The sequence below is a fragment of the Platalea leucorodia genome (genome assembly GCF_965183815.1).
Source record: "Platalea leucorodia genome assembly, chromosome: 3".
Lineage (NCBI taxonomy): Eukaryota > Metazoa > Chordata > Aves > Pelecaniformes > Threskiornithidae > Platalea > Platalea leucorodia.
In genome coordinates, this window is record NC_138825.1 from 32,752,134 (window position 1) to 32,770,192 (window position 18,059).

The 18,059-nt window shown below is 37.7% G+C and overlaps 1 protein-coding gene across 1 annotated transcript in view; it reads left to right on the forward strand.

The window, feature by feature from the left end:
- The window catches only part of RBKS (ribokinase), a 69,633-nt gene that overhangs the window by 12,325 nt on the left and 39,249 nt on the right, over nucleotides 1–18,059 (forward strand). Inside the window, exons 2-4 of the mRNA XM_082306451.1 lie at nucleotides 6,575–6,707; nucleotides 12,081–12,144; nucleotides 14,902–14,964. Of these exons, the coding sequence (XP_082162577.1) occupies nucleotides 6,575–6,707; nucleotides 12,081–12,144; nucleotides 14,902–14,964 (260 nt within the window). The remainder of the gene's footprint in view (nucleotides 1–6,574; nucleotides 6,708–12,080; nucleotides 12,145–14,901; nucleotides 14,965–18,059) is intronic.

Sequence of the window (18,059 nt, forward strand, 5' to 3'; positions counted from 1 at the left end):
AAGCTTTTTACTTTTGGCAATTAGTCAAATAAATAATTTCTTTGTGTTGACGGTTTCATACTCCTAACATAATTTAGGAATTTTGATCTCTTGCTGATATCGTCATTTCACTGAAGGGCAGTACAGAGCGCTACCGTAAATGCTTCAGGACATTCATCTGAATGCCTTCTTATTTGTTTCATCTTTTAATATCTAGGAAGGTAAAATTTGCTTCTGTGCAAAGTGTCAACAGAAGTGTTCGTTGAAGTTCTTGAAGAGCTGTGGACATCTGTTCTCATTCTAGATGTTATGAATTGCAGTCTTTCTAAATCGAGGTTGTGATTGCACATACAAGAAGATATCACTCTTGTGGCCCTCTACCTGTAGTTGGAGCCATTCATTTCATTTTCTCCCTTGCTAGAGACTTTTGCCAGTTGTTTCAGTTCAGCTGTTTACCCATTCAGTAATGAGATCTACAAAACAGTTTGTCTTTTAAAAAAATGTATATATTTGTGTTTCATAAAATACATATTTTCTCTGATGGCAAAACTGATTGAAAAGATTCCTGCTGCTCTGCACCAATTCATCGTTCACTTGTTTGTGTTGTGGTGACAAACTGTGTATTGTGTAAAATCAAACAGGTTTAACAAGTACTCTGGATGATGGGGTAAAGCTTTTGCATCTCACTCTGCCACTGTGCTTCAGCACTGTCCTGCGAAGGGGCTGCTCTTTAAGCATCAATTATTTTGCCTGGTACCAGTTTGGGTAGTGTTTCGACACTGTTCATTACTGCGGGCTAGAGAGGGAACCCAGGCCATCAAACATTCAAGCAATAACCAATTATTTGAATTGTCTGAAAAGTTAAATTTTTTAAAGAAAAACTTGTCATTTTCAGGGACATAGGAGGAAGACAAAATAAAGATTTTCTATGATTTCTAATTGTCTCCTACCAATTTTTTCAGTCATTAAAGATGTGAAGTGAGAATAAGAACCTAGAACTGCATAGCCCCATATTTAAACCAAACTGTAGTTAACTGAATTCTTGAGGTAGTCTCTTTATAAATCCTGAACGTTTTCTACCTTCCAATAAGATGTTTTAGTGGATTATTAAAAGGGAAGAAAGCATAAACAAGTCAAGAACATCAGATTTTGAAAAGAATTGTGGTCTTTTTGTCTCCGTGTTATGGATACTTTCCCATAGCACATGTTCAGATCTTTAAAAATTAAGCTAGACAAAACAGACCAAGGCTAAACCAAAACGTCAAGCCAGATTCAAAAGAGGTCTGAGGCTTTTTCACCACAATGTTGCAGTAATATTCCCAGTTAGAGGCAAGAACTGTTCTCTCCTTTGTATTTGTTCAGTTCTGAGAATCATGAAAGCCCAGTAAATTGTATGTACTAGACAGTGGCTACTTACACCTACTCTAATCTCACAGGGATTTTCCCCCATTGCAGGGAATTCCCAGGAGGGGAGAAAGAGCCAGTTGTCTTCAGTGATTCAAAGAGAACAGAATCAAAGCTAAATTCTAGGCCTTTACATTATATTCCTTTTTATTAAGCCACTTTCACATGCAGTATTTCTGCTACTATTTTGAGACCCCTCATGATCTTCACCTTTCTTCAGGAGAAAAATAATGTCTGAACGTTTCTTTTGCTGCTATGTGAATGACAGTCATTTTAGAGAATGTGATATCTACTCTAACATACAAATTCTGTTTCCGTCCGAGTTGCCTGATGAGAATATTGTTTTCTTTTTTCTTTTTTTAGAGAAAAATGTTTATATACTTCTCTATTTTCCTTTCTCACGCACATGTCATCACATGTCATTTCTCAGAAACATCATACCGATACTTTATGCATCTCTTCAGTATGTCTAATGAGCTGAATATACTGCACTACTTAATTAAACCTTAGTTCTATAGCATTCAGTGTTTTCAACATACAAAGTAGTATCAAGTCAAAGTTTCAACATTGGCTTAGGGCAGTCTGGCTGTACTGCTGCCAGCAAAGGCACTCCTGCTCCTCCCCTCACTCACCTTCTCCTCAGTCCTGCAAGGTCTGGCCCACCCTGGCTGCTGTGCAGTAAGTTGGAGCAATTTGCTGATCCACATTAAAGTGACCCTTGGAACAAAAATATGTGGAATTAGGAAGCTCTGTGAGCAATAAAAGCAATGCAAGAGAAACAGTGGGAAAATGCTGCTGAGGGGAGGGCATGGTTTTACATCAGCTTAAGCTAACAGTAATAATACATCTTTATAGTACTTTCATGTGTTGAAAGCAATGAACAGACACTGGTTAGGTGTCAAGAATCGGAAGCAAACCATGATTAATTTCAGTATTAATTTATGCAAATGCTGCTAATATACATCTTTCCCTTTCCCCTGCTTCCTTCTTCAGACTTTATATCTCTGAATATGACCTAGTCACTGCTTAGATGGGAACTTTTCAAGAAAACCCAGAATACCAGGGAAAGGGGCATTAATGACTCAGAAAGTTGTGCTTTCACCTCTGATTCAGTACTTCAACACAGTAGTAAAGGGTTCTGTTCTGTTTCTAACGCCATCCTTCCGAAGGGATCTCTGTCTAAAAATACAAATGCTAATCAGCTCTAGCCTTTAAGGGAACTCGTGGCATGCACTTACTGGCAGAGAGGGTTGAAGTTACTGCAATGGTGAAATTCTTACGCATGTGCTTTTATTCGTCCCAAACCTCTGAAACATAAGTGGATGAAAAATTCTTCATTTCCCGTGAACAAATGTGGGCAGCATTGCTGTGCGCTTTACATTTAAATATTGTTTTGTAAAAACTCAGTTGAAATTCTGAGTTATTATATTCCTTTATTTGTAATGTCCGAAGTATTTCAGGATGCTTCAGTCTGAACTTTCCTCTATAAATATGATTCAGTAGTATGGTGCACAATTTGCAAAACATATTATATAGTAATTTTATTTCCCATCTAATAAGTATTGGGCATTTTCAAGTTTAGTTTCTGGTTGTTCATAGGACATGAGAGCTCAGTATCCTTTGTACCATTTATCCTCTCAAAGCTGAGCAGAATTTGTCACGTAAGCAAAGAGTAGTCTGTTGGATAGAAACTTAAATTAGGTTTTTCAGGTCAGTGTTTTCAAATTACGTCAAAGTTGTAAATGGCTTTACAAAACATTTTATGTAACAATTCTGAAAGCCCATGTGACAGTTTTTCTAATTAACTTACTTAGCCTAGTTTTGGAGTAACATTAGCTGTTTCATCACTTCTAGGCTATTTTGAGTATTCTTTGTGGCACCATCAATAAGCCAAAAATTTATAGGGTTCCTTAATCACAGAGATTACTCATCATTGCCTGTTCATAACAGAAGCCTGAAATGCTCATTAAAATTGTCTGATGTGAATCAAAAGTTAGTATAGTTGCAGAATTAAATGACGAAAGAATAGCATTATATTAGCAACAAAAAAAATCTTGAATGCCTGTTTCAGTGGAAGTGAAAACTCTAGGCCTATCTGTAGATCAGTACTTTGAATTTTGTGTAATATGGAAAATAAAAAGAGGCTTCTGGAGTGGAGAATTGGTCTGAAAGGATTGGCGATCATGCCTGAAATGTAATAAGGTGGGGGTTTTGTTTACAGTGAGCTACAGGAACTTGCTGCATGTTCTTGCTTAGTCTGTTAGCCTATTTTTAAAATTGGCTAATTATAAATCACTGTTCCAACTTGATCCTTTGCCCTTTGCCTTGTACCTTTCCATCAAAACAATAAAAAAGGTCATCTCCCTGTCTTCAACAAGCTGTTTGATTCCCACAGGCAGTTGTTATACCACGCTGCTTGAAACATTGAGGCCCAGATTCTCATCTCACCAAGCCTGTTTTTTCACCAGTGCCATTATACTTCCACTGGAGTTGCATGTTGATGCCAACATAACTGAGAGAAGAATCAAGTCATGGTCTGGTCACTGTTGAAACAAGAATATGTATGGTTGAATGTACTTCTTGAAAATGCGTATGAACTCAGAGCAGCTCTGTTAGCAGATGTCTCCTGGGATGTCACAATTGTTAATCTTTGTCTAAAAATATATTGGGTTTTTTGGAAACAAATTGTATTTAGAATAAGCTATAATCTCTGAAAAACACCCTAAGGAAGGAAAATTAATTGAGACTTGATACCATTTTCATACTGCAGAATTTAAATGAGAAGACAGTGTGAGCTAGTGGATTGAGCTGATCTCTATTTTTGGTTTTGCCACTGGCTTCTTGGCTGACCCGAGACACAAAAAGGCAAAATGACTTGCCTAAGTTTCACACCCACAAAACAGGAATAACGATGTTGTTCTGCTTTTTAAAGTGTAGTGAGATCTGTGGATGAAAGGAATTATACAAGAGCTGCTATTACTATTTCTTACCAAGGCTGGATGAAACAACTATTCTTTACTGAATGGCACATAATTTTAGAAGTGCGCGTGCAGTACCCTGGCGCTGGCTGAATAGGAGCTTCCTCAGCTGAGTTTTGTGGCCTTCATTCTCTGGTCCACAACCATCACTACTTCGGCTTCTGATGGTGAAAATAGCGATAAATTATAGATGTTACCATTAATAAACATTATTTATCTACACTCATTACACCTTGTTCCCTGAAACCTTACAGTTACTCACTGTTGTAAACAACCTGCCAGATGCTGCTGTGGGCAAACAGTTTTAACTTAGCAACCCTTTCCATATATATATAAGGTACCTATAAGTGTACTTCTAAAAGGCTGTTATATGTTTATTTAAAATGGTTTAAACATTTCCCAACAGAATGTTCCTGGCTCTGCCTCTCTGGAAACAAAATGAATGCCATTACCTGTATGTGTGAGCCTTCTGGGGTCTCTCTGTCGTGACTCACAAAAAATAAACCTGCTGGCTGGATACCATACCCTCACACTAAAATCTGGGGTGCTCTATTAGCGAGCATCCCTGCTTAGAGTCTGCATCCCTACCTGCATCTCTCTGGAAACTGTAACTACTGATGAAGCACAGACTCGTAACAAGTCCTTCAAAGCAAAAATCTTAATTTCTGGGAGTCCAGGACTTGTTTGGCTTCACTAGTTTAATTTTAGGTTTTCTTGATTTCCTAATCATCCTAAACCTTTGGACTGATGGATGCTGAATTGAAAATTAGTAGGAAAAAAATGCTTGCTTTTTGCTGAGAATTTTCCATAAATCAGGCTGTGCTCTGTCATTAAGTCCGTAAGATTTTGCAAACACCAATATGCCCCAGAACTTGCAGCATAAACTCAGAAAGTAATATACACGTATTCTTCATATCCTTTTCAAAAAGCACTCTGTAGTGATTTGCTAGTGCAGAAGCATGTCACCTTTTTTCCTGAATTGGAGGGCTGGCAATTTTGAAGCTGTTGTAAGATTTATTGGTAAAATAATGTTATAAACTGACAGACAGAGCTGAAGTTAATCTCTTCCTCATTATGGCAGGTTCCTCTGCATTCTTTCAGATTCCCCTTCCCCACTCTGCCTTTTTTTCCTGCAGACTTTTGGAAACCTTTCTGAGCTAACTGTCATGGACTGAACCGGTTGCTAGTACATTGTAGGAGGCCTTCCCTCCACACGTGTTGTGAACTTGTTTGTAGCTTAAGAGATAGAAGGAATTCCATTTTTAAACCTTGTGCCTGGAATGTATGGCTTGAGGAGGCAGAAATTTTGGTAATCTGAGTGTTGTAAGCACAGCTTTGAGTTATGTATTTTAATAGAAGTGTCAAAAGTAAGCTAGCCTTTTGCATTTGGAGAAATTCTTCCACATAGTCTCGGTGGTGTCTTTTCTTCCATCCAACTTTTGCTGGAGGTAGATAGCAAAGCATCTGGTAGGGTTTACAAAATTACAGTTTTGTTTCGATTTTTCCAAAATGGAAATTAAACCAGAATACACTCCTGATGGGTCTCCGCTTGTATTAATGCATCTGGTTCTGGCCACCCATCCCCAGAAGGATGTAAATGGAGTTGGAGCGCGTTCAGGAAACAACAAAATGTTGAGAAGTTGTAAAACTTGGTTTGTAAGAGAAAAACTTAAAAGGTAAATATGTACAGTGCTCCTGAGTGACAGCAGAGGGGAGGAAGGTTTTGATAACGATCTACAATTCTGAAGGGTGTGAACACCAACAAAGTTAAAAATTATTTAGGGTGGTTCAAGAAGGTATAATTAGATGTAATGAAATTAAATGAACAATATGTAAACTGGAGCTGAATGTTACAGTAAAACAACACGAGCAGTGAGACTTATAGATTTATTATTTATCTGTATTGAGTTAGCACTGGGGAATCCCAGTCAGGGATCCAATGCTTCTTTTCCTGTAGAAACATGAAACATGAACAAAAGAAATGCAATCCTTCTCTTGAGTAATAAACGAGAAGCTTGACTGGGTGGCATATGAGGAATAAACTTAAACTGGTGGGATGTGGAGTAGAGACACTAAAAGGTCTTTCGAGTCTTTTTCGGTCTTACTGGCTGGCTGTTGGACCATTTAGGATTATAAGAATGTAACTCTTATTTTGAAGATGCTTATTATTTTCAGTCACTAATGTATGTAAATATTGCTTTAAATTGGAATAGCCTTACTACGCGATTGCCAAGAGCTGGAGAAACTACCCTTGGACATAAGTTTTTCATTGGTTTTGGTGGGAAAGGAGCCAACCAGTGTGTCCAGTCTGCTCGACTTGGGGCCAAGACCTCGCTGATCTGCAAGGTAAGCACTGACTTGCTCTTGGATTACAGCTGAACTAAAAGTTCATGCAAATTCCAGTAAACCCTTAGGTGACTTACAGAACAGTGGTTGGTTTTTTTTTTAATCCCTCTCTAATTTCCTTTTTTTTTTTTTCATTATTTCAACTATAAATTTAAGCATGGAGGAGGCTGTTTTAAGAACACTGCCAGAACCAAAGACTAGTTGGCTAGAGATCTGGCAGAAATTTCATATAAAGAAGGACTGCAAAACTTATATTGATGTACCATGGAAAAGAGAATTGGAGAGAATTTGTGATGTTCAAAATTCAAGTAATCTTGATTAGCCCCTCCTCTTTATGTTCCCCACTGTTAGAATGACCAGGGCTTCATTGATGACATTCAGGTACTAGGCACTATAGTCAATCTGAAATTTACTTTGTAGGTGATTAAAAATCAGACACTGACAAGCCAGTAACAAATTCGAGAAGGAATATAAAACTTTGTGCTTCAAGGGTTAAATCATTATCTCATTACTTGAGATTAAGATGAGATGTTCACGTCCAAATTCTAGAACTTTTGCATGCTTTGGGATTTTTTTGCCCACTTTTCTGAAACATCTGATACACAGCAGTTCTAAAGACTGGCTCACAGACCATCGGGCTGATTCAGCTTGGCAGATGCTATATTCTTACAATGCTTTTCTTTGATTTTTGTCATTAAACATCATAAGTTTTGAGTGATCATTACTAAGGTTAAGATCAAATTTTCTCTCTCTGTAGGCTTATTGTCTATCCTGTGCTAACTGTAGATGAAACTTCAACTTGACTGGACATACTTTGTTATTGCCATAGCTGGAGAGGATGCTATATTTGTTGGATCATTGTCTGTCAGGGATTTTTTGAGAAGTACTGGAAACATCTCAAAGAAGCCTTTCTCACTGATTTTCCAGTCCAATATTTAGGCTAAAGGATGGTAGCTATAAATCTAAATTACACCTGCAAGCATTTCTGTGGGTCATTATCACTAGTTGTTCTACAGTGTGCGTTTTTTTTATATTGGCAATGTTTGTGCTTCTGTAATATTGAGTATATTTGATAATCTTTGCATTCAAGAATGATCAGATTCAAGTACAAGATGAACTGGCAATGAATTCCCTGCTAACATTTCCTTCTAAATGTTAAAGGGTTTTTTTTGACTGAAAGTGTGAATTTTGTTTTATTTTTTAATGGTCTAGCCTTTGCTCAGTGCATACATGTTTCTGGAAACATTTGCATTCCTAATAAAATTTAGCAGTTACTATAATTTCTAATTACTTTCCAAAAATCATATTTATGTTATTTCAGTAAAACCTAGTCTTCTTTCTTTCTTTCTCATGTGTATTTATTGGAGAAAAGAAACAGCAGAGAATGACTCTAGTATCTGTAAATGTTAGCATTTTGTATTTTTTTAATTTTAAACATTAATATTCACTTTTTAAATTAAAAATGCACTTTATAGCCTCACAAAATAGTTTCATCTCATAGCAGTACAGTCTTACATCTCCGTAGGTCAATGGGATGTAGTATAAAGTTTCTTGCTGAATAAACTAAGAAGAGTGAGGCAATAATGAACCATTACAATTCAATTATTTGTACTTTAACAAGTTATCTTAAGTATTCAGTAGTTCTTAAAGCCAGATTGCCCCCTAACACACACACACTCTGTGCTCAGTACGTGCTTATGTTTTGGTCATAATTTTTTATCCAGTACAGGTGCAACAATTGCTTCTACAATCTGAAGTTCAAGGAATGGAATCAGTATTAATACTAGAGGGACATTCTGCTGGAATGTGGCATCCCCTGACGAGGACTGTAATTTAGACAGAGGATGTCCTCAATAAGAGTAGAGGTAGACATCTCGGATCGAGTGACAAGGCATTCTTCATACCTCAGAGCTTTAAAACACAAAAGAGAGCCAGTGACTATCTGGTGAGGGTTTGAGAGAGGGAGTTTTAGAATGACTTATAGTTATGACTGGAGATGCTGCAGAATGCTCTGGATTTTAATATAAAATCTGAGTTTGAGTAGTGGAAATGCAAACAGTGTTCTACTTTCTGCCTGGATGTCTCTGCAAGTGGCCACTGTTACTCTGGGTTATAAATATGTATCACAGTATCAGTCTTAAACTCCCCTCCTCAATTTGCTCAGTCCAGTAAAACAATGTATTGATGGAATAGTTGCCACTTCAAAAAGACAAGAAAGACAATTGTTCAGAGAAATGTAAAGGATTATTGTCGGGGAAGTAAAGGATCTAAGCATATAAATTAATTGCTCGTGTTCATACAAGAACCCTGTTGCAGTACTGAAAAACGCACAGTGGTCTTGACAGATTTGAAACTCCCCAAACAATTCCTTTTTTTTTTTTTTTTTTTTTTGTAGTGACCGTTACCAAAAAAAATCTGTTAAACATCCTAGATTAAGATGGTGGAGGGATGGTGGGCTGAAGGACATTGTATGTGCTGAAAAAAGTCCTGCTTTACTTCTGGCAAGCAATTTGGAATGATCCTAACTGGACATTGATGTCACTAGCCTGATATTGCATATACGAAATTCTACTTAAGCCCCAGCTGCATTTGATTCCTACTTAGAAATAGGAAGTGCTATATTACCACGCTATGTAGTCTTCTCTCTTTAGATGATCTGTAAACCAAGTTTAAGTTAAAGTGCTGTAAGCCTGAATCCTCACTTCATTGTAAGAACATAGCTATATCTCAGATGCAGCCCAGAATACGATGGATATCTTCAATTGTTTTTTCCTTTTGCATTACTGTTTTATACTTGGTTTTAGTACCTGTTTAATTCCCTAATGATGAAAAAGAGTAAACACTCTCTCTCTCAAAAAAAGAGCATATAGAATAGATTAAACAGGCAGTTGTCAAGAGGTACATGTTTTTGCTGTAATTACTTTTCAGGTACAGATGAGTTTGATTCTCTAAGCTGCTGGAATTGTAGCTGCTATGATGCCAGCCAGCTCCCCTAGCTCCACATGGAAAACATGATAGTAAGCAGGAAAAACCCAGACTGAAAAATACTGATGTAATTCCACTCATTCTAATATGCAAACTATGTGACCATAATGCTTGTACAAACGGCTATTGTTGTTAAGAACTCAAGAAAGAAGAAATGCTATTTCAGCACATACGGTGTTCTGTGGTCAGCAGACTAAGACATTTATTTTTCTGTTTACCCAATAGTCCATCTAGCAGGGTCTGTGCAAAAGCAGAAAGTATTTAAAACAATGTTATATAATTTGACATGGTCAGCAAATATGCCTTTAATCTAAAACAAGCGTGATGCCCAGTACTCTGTCTTCCTTGGGGGTATAGCCTGAATGGAAAGATAAGCCCTTCAAACGCACTAGGATTAACTGGGTTGGATGCTGATGAACTAACATGGAAAAAAGTTTCCAGAGGAAAAGGACCTCCATGGAGACCCCTCCAAGGGCTTCCCTCCAGCACTGAGATGTCTCGCTGTGAGCAAAAGTACCACAGCTGATCTCAGTTGTTATGACAGTTGAACAATAAGTGGTGCCTGTCTGTCAGTTGTGTAGGACCCAGAGCTGAAGGAAGGAAGTTTCAGTTGAGCTTTTGGAAAATGGTTATGAAATATTTCGTTGCTGAAATAACTGAGCAAATCCTGAGATTTGTTGTAGAAGCTTTGTAACAGCAAGGGAGGGAGAAGGTGATTCCATCAGGCGGAACACATTCCAGCAGTACAGATGTCAGGCTGCAGAGGTGAGCACGACTCAGGTTTAAATTGCAGATGGCTGTAGTCATCCAGCCTAAAGCAGTCAGAAGATGCAGCTTCTGACAACCCACCCTGTCTGGCAAACTGGGAGCAGTCAGAGATAGAGAAATACTCTAATATGCAAACAATGAATAACACAGTGACCAAAGTAAATGTTGTTGGGTTTTTTTCCCATGTACTAGAGGAATGTTCCATCTGGTTAGACTGTTTTGACCTAAATTGCTGTCCTCCTTTGGTAAAAGACTGGGACCATCCCTAACAATGCTTTAGCAAAATCCCTTATAGAGGTTGTAGGAAATGAAAGTATGTTTCAAAGCATGGTTGTGCAGTAGAATATGTGGGGGGAAGGCTCATCCATCCGTGACACTTTAAATTTCAGAATTCTGAATCACAGGGTTTGATTATTGTGATCACCAGCTAGTATGCGAGCCTTCTCCGAGTCTAAAGGACTGAGCGCATAAATAGACAAATTTCTAACAGCAGTCAATAGAGGCAGCTGCTTTGTGCTTCCAGTAACTCAAATACAGCGTTAGCTATTTAGTGCTGTTTTATGAGAAGACGGATCATTAGTTAGGGCTCCTTGTCTAATTCCTTTGTTGTCTAGATGGTGACCAGGATCTTGATTTGGCTTCTAATCTGCAAGATGGCTTTTTTTCTCTTGCAAAAATACTTGCCGTAGCATTGATCAGTCTTTCATACCACTCAGATAAACAACTTGCTCTTGGAAGGTAGGAGCACCCACTGAAGGCATAGGCTAAAACTGGTGAATTAAAAGCTGTGTTGGCTTTATAAATATATTTTAAATGCTATTTTGACATTAAGCAAGTTATGCCATTTTTTTCTCCATATACCTCATCTCCTTTGTTCAGCTTGTGTGATGTAAAAAAAAGAAATGTTTATTAGTCTGAATAAACAGCAAGCAGAATTCTGTTCAGCTAAAAAGATTAGTTGAGCTGAAATTACAAGCTCCTGCTGTTAGAAAAACAATAGAGCATAGCTTGACTCCCTAACTCAACTTGGTCTGCTGTTGCTGGAGAAAACAAACAAAAATTGTTGAATTTGTAAACAGTACATTTAGTACTGAGAATTATAGAAATCAGCAATGCCATGTTTATCATCACTTTCTAGACCATAACCACAGTTTGATATTTTTCCACTGAGGAAACTTGAGGTAGAAAATTCAAAATACAAACTGCAATTAAGGAGGACACAGAGTTGCTATAAATGCTTTCAATTCGAAGCTGAATAATGATCCAGGAGTACAAGGTTCAGTACACTTCCAGATTTTACAATCCCCAGAAAGCTTCAGCATGAAGTGAACACAGTGGTTTTAAGAGAATAAAACTTGAATATAGCGACATGGGTGTAGGGGAGAGTTTTGTAATAGAGGAGGAGAAAACTGCGGAACACTACTCCTATTGTTTATTAATACTATTAATACATTTTAACTGTTGTTTATTAGTTTATTATTTGTTTATTAATAAGGCAAAGTGCTGCAAAACAGAAAGTGTTGAATTCAAATTACATTAGACCATTCTGTTGTCTAAAGATGACCTATCTATCCTCTCACCTTTCTGTAGAGAAAACCTATCCTTTTATCTTTTGTATAGGTTGGGAAGGATTCCTTTGGCAATGATTACGTTGAAAATTTGAAGAAGAATGGTATTTCTACAGGTAAAATTTTACTTTAAAGAAACCTTTGCTATGATTTTTAAGCTTTAAAAATTGGTAGTGGAGGATGAATAATTGTTTTGTCACAACTGGCAGGAATGAATATGGGTGAGAATATGGGGACTCCGGAAATCAGCTGTACCACTAAAAAAAAAAAAGTAATGTTATTATCTCTAAATCTCAGACGATTACATCAGTGCAAGTCACCTGCAGATAACTTGCTGTTATGCAATTGTTTAGGCTGGCATTAATGATGGTAATGCCTGGTGAGAAATTGAAAAATCCCGTCTGATTATTCATTCTCAATTTCACGTTGGGAGAAAGGCATTTGTCAACTCGGTACATTTCACCTCTGTTTTGTGAAATATCAGGTGCAGTCATTTTAGAGACTGCAGCCAATGTTTGTTAACACACATATACACAAAAATCAATGTTAAAAGGCTTTCGGGAGAAGGGAAAATTAAGCATTCACAATATTCTATTATCTTTGCGCCTTTGTAACCCTAATTCTTTCTCTCATTTAAATGTATTGTGGTGTGCTGCTTTACTACATGATCACATTTTTGTCTACATGACTCTTGATTCCTTCAGGGTGGACAAGGATGGACAAATGCAATCACTAAGTGGCAATTCAATATTCTGTTTATCTTTTCTGTTTAATGTGCAGCCAGAGGCTTCATTTACTGCATTATTCAAATCCTGCTTTAAAGACAGAACTATCAGTATTTTGTGGGCTTTTTTATTATGCTTATCAGTATAGCATCTAAATATTTCACAAATGTATATACAGTTTTATTCATTGCATATCTTCCAACTCATGCAAGAAACCAAGCAAGGATACCATAAAAACAGTGTCTGTTAGTGTAGAGTTCCAAATCTCTCTAAAGCATGCCTACCTCGTGAATAAAGTCTTTGATCATGTAAATAAAGCTATTAAAATGCATAGCACTTAATGAAAATATATATTCCACAAGGAACCTTAAATCTCATGTTTTGTGATTTAAATTATTGATCTTGCAATCTTAACATAAATTTTTAAATAGTCTTTATAGCAGCAACAGAAAAGTGTAGGGAAAAAGATTCAGAAATGTCACCATATTGCACTTCATTGATACCTAGACAGATCAACTGAAGGGTTGGAACATTTAGGTCCAAGGTACCAATTTCTGCTGATTGAGTAAAAATATCTCAGAATGGTGTTAGATTGTCACCCCCTATGTTGGTCAGCCCTGGAGGAAGATAGGATGTACTGCTGGTGAGGCTGGTCTGGGATCCCGACTGGCTTTCCAAGATTTGGAGGCAAGGATGATTCAGTGTGCACAGACCTTTTTGCTTAGGACCATCTTATTTCAGTCCCTGGCTTTTCATCTCAGTTGAATCCTTGTCTAGCCTATCTCTGTTGTTATACGTAAGGATACTGGGTACTGGATGAAAATCCTTGCTATAATGCCAGTTCTGCCAACTTTGATATCCTGGATCCTTGTCATATGTCTTCCTTGTTTACATTGCTCTTCTGTTTCCTAACGTATCACCTTACCCCTTTTCTTTTCAATTCCAATCGTAATTTTCCCCTTTCCCAGTCCTCCTGTCTTCCACTGCCTATCAGCTACCAGTGCTGCTCAGACCATTTAGATCTTTACTGATGCGTTACTCCTTCTCCCCCATTTGAACTGGGCAGCTTGCTGCTCCTGCTGCTTATTTTCTGCAGGAAGAGCATTGAGAGCACAGAAGACCCAAGTTCTCTGCTTTCAATTCCAGTGTGCAGACCTAGCTCATGGTGAAAAGAAGCTATAACTGCAAGGAAAGTTCTGCTCTGACCCTTGTAACTGAGCTAGATAAAGGTACCTCCAGGGCAAGTACCTGCAATACTTTATCAGAACTGAATGAGCATGATGCTATGTGTTTTTTCAGCCTTCTTCAAATCTGAGCAGATTTTTAATTTGGCCACAAAAGGCACATCTTGAGAAAGAAGCCAAGCTTTGCCCAGCATCAAATTCATGTTCTAAAAATGTTAGAACACCAGAGCTTCTTAAACAAAAGGTCACCGGAATTTGTCTCAAATGAAACAGTAGATTTTTCTCAAATACAGTTCTTGGGAAGAAAAACCCTCAACTTTTTTGACAGTTTTCTACTACAGTTCTACCTAAAAAAAACCTCACCTGTCATAGAAAGTTTCAGACCAATGGTTAATATTTGACAAATTTGCTGACAGCTGAAAACAGGTTCTTATAGTAGTAAATATGGAACAATCTTTGTAATAGACAGTGCTGCCAGCCTCACTTCTAGTTAATTTATCTGAATAATAATCCAAAGAGGAAACATATAGCCTCACCACTGCCTTCATAACAGATGTTAATATTACTGCTGAAATGCAAATCTACAGAGAATTAAATGCTGTGTTGTTTTAATATTTTAGTTTTCTCCAGCCTTGACTCTGTTGTTTCATTGGATAAAAGAAATACTTCCATGTAGGAGCAGAGTGCCTGAGAAGGCTGTATAAATAACATGCTTTCTCTAAAGCAAAGATGTAGCCAAATTAAAGAATGTTGGACTTGCATTTCTGTTTTGTGGGTGTAAATTAACACTTTTTGTTGTTGTTAGCTTCTCTGGCATTGTTGCACATGAAAGAGTAATTAGCATTTTTAAATTGCTGGAGGTTATGGGTTCATTTTAGATTTAATTCAATTAAACTGCATCACATGCTATTGGTTGAAAGTAATGTATTGAACTAATGCATGCTGTAACTTTTCCCTTTCTTAGCATTTGTAGGTCAGACTACAGATGCTGCTACTGGAACTGCTTCAATAATTGTCAACAGTGAAGGTACATATTTCTGCTCTGAATTGTCCTCTTTGTTCTGCCTCTACAGCCATAGAAGAAACCTTTGCCTTGTCACTGTTAATTGTGGAATTATTTTTTCTACATCTTTCATTTTTTTCATTTCTTATTCACACTTCGTTGCACTTCTGTTTATTACAGGCAATGTTGTAGGATGAGGTACCTAAAAGCAGCAGAATCAGATGCTTAGATTAGCAGTGTGATAGCCATAATTCAATCAGCTAGCTGATCTGTGTAGTTTTACATCGGCCAGAACACACAGTGTAGCAGAAGGTTAAAGCTCTTCTTTTCCACTACAACTTACCTAGCACTTTTAGGATGAAGAAAGGGTTTGCCTCCTCAGCACACTAAGTGAGTCATTATGCCTTGAATCAGGAAAGGGAATTGTCCTTAGTATAAATAGAAATATTTATGTTGATCTTGTAATATTACCACAATTCTTGATCCCAAGTTGCATCTGCAGTGATGAATACACAGTGAAATGGCATATTTGATTTCTGTGTTAATTTTCCTTAGCCTGTGCCTTTGCTCTCATATTGCAGGGGAAGAAGAAAAGAGTATTTGGCTTGTTTTCATATTCTTCTTCAAGGTTGCTAAATTATCCTCTGAAAACTTTCTGTTTATCTTTTCCTCAAGCAACTTGTGCTGTTGAGAGCTCTTAGGAGAAGTACGTGTGTCTGGATCAAAATTTAGAGCTCAGGACTGATACTGGTTATGCAAACATAACAAAATAAGTGTGACTGGATTGGTTCACTGTTGGTGCAGCTAAGAGCCTTCATTTGAACAGTTACCACAGCTTAGCTGACACATCAACTTAACAAGCTCCTAGTAACCTGATGGTAGTACACTGGGCTACAGCTCAAAATGGGAAAGGAAACATGACTATCCGCTCCAGGAGAAAACCTGGGAAGGAACTGTGACTAAAGGCAAGTCTACACAGGAACATTCAGGAAAATTAGGCAAATTAGTTGGAGATGTGAGTTTAATTTTTTCTAAGTAAGATTAAGCAAAACCTTGCATAGCAGCTCTAATTCAGAAATAAGGTAGCTCTAATACATTGAATAAACTGGATACCTGCCTCTTACTTCCACCTCCTTCTCTTGGTTTGGGCCAGCAGGTAAATTACCACAGCAGCTCTTAAGAACTTCTTTCTTATGCCACATACAGTCACTACTCTGGCCATTGTAAATGGGAGAGACAGCGAGAATCCAGTAGCACACTCCCAGGCCTCACTGTTTTGTACATGTAACCATGTTTTGCGCTAGGTTTGCTGTGCAGAATAGTTGAATAAGAAGCAGTCTTATTACATCCCAATTCATATGCATGGCCAACTAAAATAAACATGGTCTAAACTTGAATGAACAGAGGATGACCTGTTAAAATTATAACACCATGAATTTTTCTGAAGGATAAGGAACAAAACCATCTTGTGGATCTAAAACCTTTATAAGCACCAGGAAAGGGAAACTGATTGTTCAGTGCCATGAGGTTCACAGTGTTAGTGTCAGTGTGAAGGGTCTCTGATAGTCTTGTGATTCACGTAGTGAGGTGAATAATGCATAATGTCATGCAGTTTGTTTCTTTCAGAAACGAAAAAATCCTAAATTAAGCTACCGCTGGCCTCAGATTTCATTTAAAATCTAGTAGAAGAGCAAACCTGGTCAGAACTATGCTATAAAGCAAACAGATGCACAGAATTGTTAATGGTTCTGGTTGTTACTTCTCTCTAAAACCATCTGGTGCCTGAATTGAGTAAATTGCAATAAAATAGCAGTACTTATGTGCTTTGCTGTTGCAAGAGACACTATTTTTTTTCCTGTAGAAACCTGGCTGATTTGACCTAAACAGGTTTTACAGCACTTTTCAAAGGGCTTGTCTACACATGCATGTTTTACCGCAGTAGTTGTGCTGGCATAGCTGAAACACCACAGCATTCAATGCACTGATGTAAAGCAGCTTCTGCTAGTTCAAATTATACCTAAAAGGGAAGCATTTGAAGTTGGGGGTGGTGATGGTGTTTTGTGTTAAGACAACAAGGGACAAATAAAAACCCATAGGTATCATCTCTTTAAATCGCCAAGTTTTAATTGTTTTATTTTCACACACCTAACCTGCACTTCATCTTACCAATTCTTTACAAGTACTGATACTTGGGAAAAATACCAACTCTCCAATCAACTGAGTAAAATCACAGGCAGAAGTAGGAGAGAGACTCAAGTAGAGGGAGCAGACTGTGATGGGTGAGTGAAGGCAGAGGAAAAGAAAGCTGTAGAGATCAGAGTCAGAGGAGGCTCTGAGGTAAACTTTCCCTGATGTCACCTGTGTCTGTCTAGCTGATGCTGCTGAATTTCTGCGAAGATTTTTACTGGTTACTGAATTGCACAGCTATAACTCATCCATTATTGTAATTGGCAAAGTACTAAAAATTTGAAAATTATCAGGCACATTTAATATTCTCAAAGTTGCATTATATTCTAGGACAATACAGTGTAGTTTCAATAAAAGATAAAGAAGTTAAATCCCTGCTTTAATGCAAAATGGTGGAGAGATGTTTAACAAGTTTATAGGGCTGCACTGGAATATGTGCAGCCCAGAGATGCTGCAAAGGTTCCCTCTGGGCTGGCATCAGAAATCTGCAGAAATCCTTTTCTGGAACCTTGTGTTCCTTTCAGTTGTTCTCTTTTACGCGACTGCCTCTTCAGATAGGTTTTGACTAAACACAAGCTTCAGTTTACCAGGATCCTGTACACTTCGAATCTGTACTTTCTCAAAGAGAAAAGCTGGTACATCCAGCTGCTTTTCTTAACACATTCTCCTTGAGGTGCATTGCACACTTTGAACCCCAGTTTTTGTTTCCCCTTTCAGCTTGCCTTCTTTCCACTAGCTCTGTCACTTAGCACACCTTCTGCTAACAGTGTGCTATGAAATGGTAAGAACTCCATAAAGTGATGATATGTGTTGTACTTTTACATACACACATAGGGAGGGAGAAGACCTCTTTATGGATAATTTTTTACATCGTTAGCTGTGAAGTTTATTGCAGCTTTGTCCATACCTGGTACTGACTGTTGACGGCGCCA